At 37.5% G+C, this 9,803-nt stretch overlaps 1 protein-coding gene across 1 annotated transcript; it reads right to left on the bottom strand.

The window, feature by feature from the left end:
* Nucleotides 1-7,822: 7,822 nt before the first annotated feature.
* On the bottom strand, nucleotides 7,823-8,470 carry LOC129241648 (cuticle protein 16.5-like). Its single transcript, XM_054878092.1, has 2 exons — nucleotides 8,414-8,470; nucleotides 7,823-8,320 (listed from the first exon to the last, which is right to left on the bottom strand). Exons 1-2 carry the CDS (start codon nucleotides 8,423-8,425, stop codon nucleotides 7,823-7,825), a joined length of 510 nt encoding a protein of 169 aa, XP_054734067.1. The 5' UTR covers nucleotides 8,426-8,470.
* Nucleotides 8,471-9,803: the final 1,333 nt, after the last annotated feature.

The following is a 9,803-nucleotide window of genomic DNA, read 5'->3' as shown; positions in this document are numbered from 1 at the left end:
ATGAAAATGATGGGAAATTCCAAATGCAAGGAGGTCTTGAGACAACTGATATATTTAGTACAAACTGAATTTGCATCTGCTTTGCTTCCTTTCATTAATATGTACATATTTGTTCTGCTTATGTATGAATTTTCAGTTGTGCTCTATCCTCTTTCTGGTTTTATGAAAATTCTCTTATTCTGCCAATAAATATTTCAGAAGGTACGAAGAGGGACGCCTACATCTACATTCACAAAGAGATTCACATCCACATCCTCTACCATTTCCGCTAATGTACTTATGTACTGGCGCACAATTTATGCGCATATTTACGCGTAAACACATACATAAATGCATTAGGGTCTCCCTTACGCGTATAAAGTAAACTTGAGTTTTATTAAATCTCTCCTCCTGCTGCTTTATTATTTTTAGTCGGGTAATTGGATTTTGACTTATGTTCTCTTTATTTGTTTCTGCCATCACCATTCCTTTAATTGCTCCTAAAGGAATTCAGACTGACCTTCAAACCTTTTGTAAGCTACCAAATTTTTCTGACTTCGGGCATCCCACTTTCTTACTACTCTCGTGGAATACGTCCCTCTTACTTCTTTAAATAACAATAAAGTTCCCAAGCAGTTCACGTTATTCCCAGCATACGTTGATACAGCAAACTTAGTACAATATACAACAATAGTAGCAAAATGCCGCCCGTATACTCTATTTACCAATTGAAAAACGATTTCGCAAATCTCTTTATGTGTTGCAAATTGTTACATCAGTAGCATATCTCAAGTATTTATGCAACAGCAACATCCTATAAGACATTATCGTGATATCATATTCTTATCAGATTTATTGTATTCGTTTTCCTCTCTGGGAGGTGTAGCTGTGAAAAATGTGATAAAGATTTATGAGGTACTACATTTTCTGCAGTTGGGCACAGTCTCGCTGGAGGAATTAAACGGGGGTCGTGATGTCTTAAGCACAAGTAGGAATAGGACGTTGGGAATCGTTTTCTGAACATCACTAAACTTGTTTTAAGAAGAACTTTTTTAACTCGGGGCCTCTATTGCAGTCGGATGTATTTGCAGGCTCCGGTGTGTAAAAAATCGTGCAGAGATTACCAAAAATCCAAATGTTAAATGGTAAAAATTATAGCTCAATGAACTCTGCGAGGTTCCTATTCCTGAAAGATACTATCCTAAAACATCTCCTATTTATCTATCAGCGAAAGCTAGATGATGCAAATAATGATGCGTTTGTAACGCAGTATCTGCGATAGGCTTCGTGAGTGGAGAAAAAGGTCCAAAAGGTCAGATAAGTTTAATGCCAACAAACAAAGTTATGACAATAGTTTCTTGGGATGCGCATAGTGTCATTCACATCGATCATCTTGGAAAGATAAAACAATGAGCGACTTCTTTTATAACCTAAAATTTAATTATATTTGTGTCTCGAAAACAACTTCGCTAATATTTGACTTCATGTTCGGACTCAGAGTTCGTTTTTTAAGCAAGAAATTATAGTCAAATACCACATGAGAAAATCATTGTAAACTAGTGTAATAAAAAAGAAAATAATAGTAATTACACTGTCCAACAACAGGTATTTGGCATTTTCGATTCGCCACTTCTCTGTTAGATAGAGAGTTCCACTGCTCGCCTGAAAAATTTGTATGTGGAAAAAACAACTTAGCGATGATCAAGCGACTTAAACCATCTTCTATTTGCTATCTCCCTACTTGTTTGACGTAAAATTTCCATGTGAAAGCCACAACAAAGTTATCAAGCAAGTTTCGGCTAGCGAACTGGTACATATAACTCACTATATTCAATGCTCTCAGCTCTCTTTTCTGATATAGGCAAGTTTTATTAGTAAATATCTATTAAGTGTTTCCAAATATATGCCCCTTTTCCAAAGCTTTTCTATAGTGCTGCCAACGTATGCCTATTTATCGCTAGCCGCTAACGCATATCGAATCGAAAACGGCAATTGTTTAACTATATAGCAGCTTAACTCGCAAGCGACAAGTGTTAGTAGGAATATTCTTTTATTATATTTTGCAAATTTGAATAGCAGTGGAATTACTGAACAATTTGCATACCTCCAGGCTTACTGCTGTTGCAATATGCAAAAAAAAGAGTTTAGTCAACAAGTGCAACTGATCATTGACGATGACTTTTAAAAATCTATGAGGGCCCTGGCGAGGTAACTTTTCCCATTATGTATCTAACGGATTTATCTGTTGAGTTGGCCATGAAGATCTTCGGTATAAATCCTTCGTTATGTGCGACAGTCTATGTCGGAGTAAACACGAGAACAGCGAATTATCTCATTAAAACGATTTCTATACAAAATTAAGCACACTGAAGCGCCTGAGATGTTGTGATTTTGTTCTAACGAATGACAGATGGCTATGTTTAACTCCTACAAAGGTTCCTGTAGTTATGCATAAGAAGTCTCGAGCTACAGTTATGGTTGTAGGTGGTGTGAGCAACAAAGGTTATGCCATGCTACTACACTTCTCTACCCAAGGACTTCGAATTCTGCTGCAAATATCGAGGTTCGAAAGACAGTTGTGAAACCCTGGATTGATAGTGCATTGTCATCCCATACATCTTTCAGCAAGCCTCTGCTCCTTTACACAAAATTGGATAGGTGAAGCATTTGACTGGGGCCGAGTAGGTTATTGCAGCTAATATAAACTTTATTGGATGATTTTATGGATACGTAATAAGTTTATGTTATGTAAAAATTCGGAAATTTCATTAAATTAGTTTTACTCTCAAGCTCAAATAGTACTCAAGTCCTCAAATACCGTTCGCTCCCTTTACATATGTATCCACACCATTAAAATAAGTTTAATCAGTATAGATGCATGTAATGCATTATACAAATTCGAGAGCTCTCAGTTCAATTGTCTACTTCTTCCGACTTGAAAATTTGAAAACTGTTTGCCGGCCCAACATTTTTAGAAGGAACATTAAACTGTATTCTGCAGAGCCGGGCAGTCAATGTCGCCATTAATGAAATCAAAGATAATTGATACTGCCTGAAGAGCACCTCTGTCTCTCAATGGGGAAGACTAATCAATTGACAGCGAGATTGGTATGATGGCTTCGGGTCTGAGAAATTGAGTGAACGCAGTGCGAAACAAACATTTTTAACCCCCTCCACTCGATTTATATGGACTACGTAATCTAATTTGACTGAACGAATGCAGAGTATAATATCTTAAAAGTATATGGATCAGTGCTAAAATTGAGCCTTGAGGCAAAGAAAACCCTTAACCCTTGTGTTGGACTAAAAAATAGAAATTTTTTTTATGGCATATTCTAAAAGTACATCATCGTAAAAATATAAATATATAAATTCAAAAAATCATAAAGATCAGAGCACTAGAACGAAAGTTACAGACCGTGGAAGCGCGCGACCTTATCCATAAATGAGGTGCACGCAAAACTTTATTTCGTTTTCGTGTTTTTGAAAATTACCGTCGCGTCATTATTTATCAAAAACTATTTGACCGATTTGCATAAACATTTTTTTAATTATTCGAAGTTTCGACCTCGTGAATCTGAACGGTTCTCTTTTTATAAATATTTGCATAGTTCGCTGGAATTAATTTTTTTTTTTAATTTTTCAACCCCTCAAAAATCGTTTTTTTTTGGTGCAAAGCGGTTTTCATATCGAGAAACATTTTTTTGGGTAAATAAACCGTTCAGATTCACTAAAAAACATTTTTCTACAATAATCATTTAATTTTTTTGATTTCAGTTGAGCTGCTCATACGCTACCGTGATCACCGGAAGCCTCTTCTAAAAAAGGCGTTTCGGGGGAGGGGCGATATCAACAATAAATAATATATTAACATTTTTTAAAATAAAAACACCAAAATGTATTCTTCGAGAGTTACCCTTCAATATGATATATGCCTCATTTGAATAAAAGTTCTAAAACATATTTAAAAAGAATTATGACAGTCGTCCATTTTTTCGGGCTCACAATGTATAAAACCCCTTAAACCTTTAATCACATCAAACAACGCAAGATATGTATAATTAATATGATAAGAGGTATTAAGAGGATTTGAAGTTTATAAAATGTGATTTTAAGACCTTTTTCAATATTATGAAACAGACGATTTATAACGTGCCACGAAAATAAATTATTCCACTTAGACTGTAGGACGGCTGAATCACTAGAATTACTTATTTCAGCATGAACTCTAAGAGTATCAGTATAGAGAAGACAATTAGCAAAAATAAACGCGAACAGATATCATTAGTAAACAAAACAAATAAAAAGATCCTAAAATATTACTCTGGGGTACATCAGAGGCGGCAATAAACTTTTTCGAAGAAACCCCATCGATAACTACCGTGCTGCATCTCTTTATTAAGTACAGGGTGGCTGATGAATTTTGCTACATTAAGAAACTCAAATAACTTTTTTTTTAGTGTATGGAATTCATTTATTTTTTTTTTCAAGTTGAAGGTCATTAAATTTTATTAAATGTAGCTTAACTAGTTTTAAAAATAATTGAATTTAAATGCCCCCCATGCTCGTTGACACAAGTGCGGCAACTTAGTAAAAAGTTGTTCATTGCTGCTTTGAGAGTTGCGACAGGAATAGCCGCAATTGTTGCCCGAATGGATTGTTTTAGTTCATCCAAATTTGTTGGCTTTGTTATATAAACTTCTTGTTTACATAAACCCCACAAGAAAAAGTCAGGTGCAGTAAGGTCAGGCGACCTGGGGGGCCAACGAAATTCGGATTTTCTTGAAATCAGTTTATTGGGAAATTTTCGTCGCAACTCTGTCATAACAGTCTGGGCTATGTGAGACGTTGCCCCATCTTGTTGAAACCACACAGAGTTGAAAGGAATTCTCTTTCGGCGTAGTTCTGGACAGAAAAATTCTTTCAGCATTTTCAAATAACGGTCTCCAGTAACCGTAACGGTGTGACCATTTTCTTCAAAAAAATAAGGCCCGACAATACAGCGTGAAGAAACCGCACACCACACTGTCACGCGAAGAGGATACAATTCCATCTCGTGGAGTATCTGTGGGTTAGAAGTACTCCATATTCGACAATTTTGTTTGTTCACTTTGCCGTTTAAATCGAAATGGGCCTCATCAGACATGAAAAGGCAGTTTAACATGTTTCGGTCTTCTTTCACCATTTGCAGGATCTTCTGGCAAAATTCCAAGCGAATCGGCAAGTCTGCTGCATTCAGTTTGTTAACCATTTGAATTTTGTAGGGAAATAAGTCTAACTCTTTGTGCATTATTGTTTGCAAAGACTGTCGGCTGACACCAAGTTGAGCAGATAAGCTTCTTGTTGAAACCCTTGGATTGCTTTGTATAGCTGCAGCTACAGCAGCGATCGTTTCCTCCGTCCGAACTGGTGGGTTTCGATGATAAGGCCTTCTTGCGACTGTTCCTTGCTCAGCAAAATTATTCACCAGTCTCATTATGGTCCATCTGCTCGGAGGATCGCCGAGAAACATCCGCCTGTACTCTCTCTGTACCAAAACTACGGACTCCAGTGCGTGATAGCGGCGGACTATCCAAATTCTTGTTTGCGTGACCCAGTTATCCATTTTAATAAATTTTAAAGATCAATCTGCAAATTAAAACAAAAATAGAATAGATAACTTAAAAAGAAAAAAGTTATTCAATTTTTTTTTGGTAGCGGCTTTCATCAGCCACTCTGTAGAATCGAATTCAATCAAGGAAAGTCGAACGCATAAGGAGATTTTATCGAAGGCTTTAGAGAAGTCCTTAGTATTCGAATATAAATTCTTGCAAAATATGTAAAAAGCGGCATTCACTTAGAAGTGGAAAATTTTCGTCAGTTAGCTTTGGGGCATTATTTCTGGCTGCGCGCCATTTCTTCAACCAGCTGTTCATCAACCCAGGGATTGGCAGTGCTGTCAATTCTCAAACGATTTCCTTGGCACGCTTTCATCTAAAATGAGAGAGTTTAGCATATAGTCATTTATGTGTTAGAATACAATTTTATTTTGCCAAAGTGGTCTGCTCAGGATGCAGTTTTAAGATTTCTTAGTCTGGTCATAGTTCTGTGACAAGTTAAGTTCGTTTAGATATGAAATTATAATACTTCTTTTTAATGAAGTTAGTTTTATTTAATCATGTAAATATTAAGGAAAAAATCTTCAATTTTCATTCGAAACGATCACAATTTGCTTACACAAGCCTTCAAACGATTAGGCCATTCAGCTCTTGCAGCACGCACGCATTCCATGGATATTGTCGTCGCTGTTCGAACCAAAGTTTGTTTCAGACTCTCCAAATTTCTGTGAGATCTTCGATATGCCATGTTCTCCAATTCTGACCCCAAACTGTAGTCCAATGGATTTTCCAGACGGCCAATCTTCTGCGCCTATGAACCCAGGAATATTGTTTTTAGCCACTGCTGGGTGTTTTTGCCTTATGGGCTGGAATGAAATCTTGTGGGAAGATCCAACGCTCTCCATTTAGGAGAGTACTGCTCAACTGCTTCTAAGACGCCTGCCCCGGTCTTAACCCCTTTTTTGCAGAAATGAAGAGATTTAATTTTTTTAAAACCTTCGGTTGCAGACCCAGGTCTGGCCTTTTTTCGTCCTTTTCTATAATTTTTTTTTAAAGGTTACATCCATAAATCGATAGAAAATTAAATTTTAGGAAGCTACCTGGAAGCTCAAGTCATTGGCTATAGAAGAAATATTTTAAATTTACGCCCGAATTGGAAATAGTCTCGCCATACCCGGTTTAATACTTTTTTATTACTACCGTAGCAATATTAGCAGCCTAAATTTTCTGGAAAATAACGAGATGTATTTTCTGAAGTTGAGATGGGCATCCTTACATTTTTATAAACAAATTCATATACATATGAGAGTACACATACTTGTATTTTGTATATACTTATATTCCACCAACTTTTCTACTTTCTATTCGTGTAATTTATTTAAAGCCAAGTCAGTAAAGCATTTTTCTCTCAGTCACTTGCACTTGAGGCGGTATTATCCAGCTTAAGCTAGCCTCGGCGATTGCAGCAATAAATGCAGTGCTCCAGTCAAGTAGAAGTGGCGACTCCCACTGGCTGCTGCTTACAAGTAGAGTAAATTTGTATTGGGAACATTCTAGGCACATAAATTCCAGGAGGCACCATTAAGCACAAACAAATGACTTCGGAAGCGTAGTAGGAAAAAGTGCGGAAGCAGTTGGATGAAGTGTGAAGAAAATAGAGGATGTGACAGTGGCGAAGGGAGAATTCGAGAACACAGTGCATTATGGATTATGCACAAGTTAGAATGCTATGTGTATAACAGAACAGCGAATGCAGCAGGCGGAATGCAAACAACAAAGAAAATATAATAGTTAAATAGGTAAGTATGTACAGAAAAGCTGGGTATATTGTTGCCGAGTCATCTACGATGCGCGTTGCACAGTTCATGCTGCCATTACACAGTGTACCTGAGAAGGTTTAAAGCAGTTACTTTTGTAGTGGATTATTCTACCTTTTAAGTTCTAGTCTTGCGCTCCTTGTAAAAGAGAAATATGGCATATTACAGAGGGCAAGTTGGAGTTGGTGCATTAAGGTTAAACTTTTAAGTGTATGTATGTGTTGTTTCATATAACAGCAATTTATCGCAGTCATTTTTTAGAATAAATACGTTGGTGAAAATGCTTCTGATACAACTACAGAGGCAGCATAAAGCGAAACACGTCTAGGTAATGGTTCCAAAATATTTGTACACTACTTTTTATTAAGTTTTTACATATATAAAAACATTTCTTATATTAATTTAAGCCAAATCAGTCATCGACGCTCCTTACCACAGCGCTGGTGCGGCTGCGTAGTGAAGAGGTGCCGCATAGGAGCGCGCGTAAGCCAGGGGTGAAGCAACAGCGGCCAGAGGAGCAGCCAGTGGCGCTGAGTAGGCAAAAGGAGCGGCTGCATAGCGGGCAATCGGAGCAACAGCGGCGGGGGCCAGAGGTGCAGCATAACGTGCCAAAGGAGCAATTGGTGCGGCTAGAGGGGCAGCTGCAGCATAGCGGGCCAAAGGAGCAATGGGTGCAGCCAATGGGGCAGCGGGTAGGTGGGCTGGAGCGATCACTTTTGCAGCCAGAGGCAGAGGAGCAGCCAGGGGAGCAGCGGCAACAATGGGTGCAGCAGCTATTCCATTATGTGTTCTTGCAACAATTTGGCTGCTAGTGGCGGTGACAATCGGTGCGGGTGCTGCAACGGCGAGAGGTGCAGCAGCGAAAGGAGCATGCACGAGACTAGGCTTGGCAGCGGCGCAGGCAATGGTGGCCAGGACAACAATAACCTGAAATCAATAAAAGAAATCCAAATTTAAAATCCAATTGTGCTTAAGCAATGTGCGTATTGCAAAAACAAAATGCTTAAAAAATCAACTTACGTATTTGAACATTTTGTTTGATGGGATATTTTTTGTTTATGTTGCTTCTTTGAAGACTGTTTGACTTATGATGTCCATCAGTTAACGGTTTGGGCTTTTTATACTCCCTCTTCGGTGGGTCAGACACTTACTGAACTACACTATTGCATACATACATATATGTACGCTAACACTGACCACGCACAATTCGGCTCATAATCTGGTCTGCACCATTAGGTCTTCAGGATCGCTTGATAATGCTTAGCACGTACGCACAATTTTTGTTTATTTAATTTTTTTTATTGTCTAAATGCCATCTTCGTACGCACTGACTACTGTAGGGCTACACATTAAAAACGTATTTTACACATATATAAGTAATATGCACACATCTTTAATTGTGTGCATACATATATGTATGCAGGTGCCATTACTTTGCCACCTCGCTGTAAAATACTTCATTAAAATGCAAAGCTTTTTTGGCCGTGAATTCAGTAAAACCAATTTCATAATTTTCAGACAATATTGCATACAATAAGAATTGAGGGGATTGCCGCAAAGTATTAGTCATAAATAACAGTAATAAATCCATTGCTGCTGTTTACGCCTTTCGAAAACAATGCTACATACATATGCTGGCACCATAGCCTTGACAAGTTTGTGTTACTTTTCTTTTTCATACGTATAAATTTTTTAACAGCAATATCCTTTAGGGTCTCAGTTGCATTAATTATTAAATTTTCAGTAGTTCGGAAAATTACATTGATATTCTATTCCCGCTTTAGTGGCCATTGTAGTTGAATATGTGCATGTGTGACATAACGACACTACCTACATACACGTATGTTTGGTCCCACTACGGAGATAAAACTTCGTAAACTTTTCTAACCGCAGTTACCGCGAGGACTTCTGCTATGAGTAACTTCTCTATACAAATCATCTATCATTCAAAGGTGACATAAAACGGTAAATATAGTATGTAGATCTTGTCTCAAATGAGAGCTTTTTTGTGGCATACTCTGTCGTACTGGGCATAAAGATACACTAATGTGTTAAACTGCTGCACGGAACTGTCTGTAGCGTCGCGTTGTATGTATAACGCAAATATTTTTAGAATGATGTTAAGTATGGCTAAGACTTATGAGTCTATGTAATATTCCATGCACCCGTTTGCTAATAACAAACAGAAATTTGACCTCGCAAACCCATAATCTAGGGTTTTCTTTGGAAAAAATAGTTGTTAAGAGTTTAGGTAGTTAGGGGATGATTCGACCTCTTAAGGGATTTGGAAATTAGCGTTCTTGCCGGGTTGTATTACCGTTGATTAGAATTGCAATAAAAATTGCCAAACCGAATTTAACTACATGCGATTTTTTATTTTTAAACTTTTTCTGAAAATTTCATAAAAATA

This window comes from Anastrepha obliqua, chromosome 3 (assembly GCF_027943255.1).
Source record: "Anastrepha obliqua isolate idAnaObli1 chromosome 3, idAnaObli1_1.0, whole genome shotgun sequence".
Lineage (NCBI taxonomy): Eukaryota > Metazoa > Arthropoda > Insecta > Diptera > Tephritidae > Anastrepha > Anastrepha obliqua.
The sequence above is the reverse complement of the archived record's forward strand: the minus strand, read 5'-3'. Positions and strand labels throughout refer to the sequence as shown.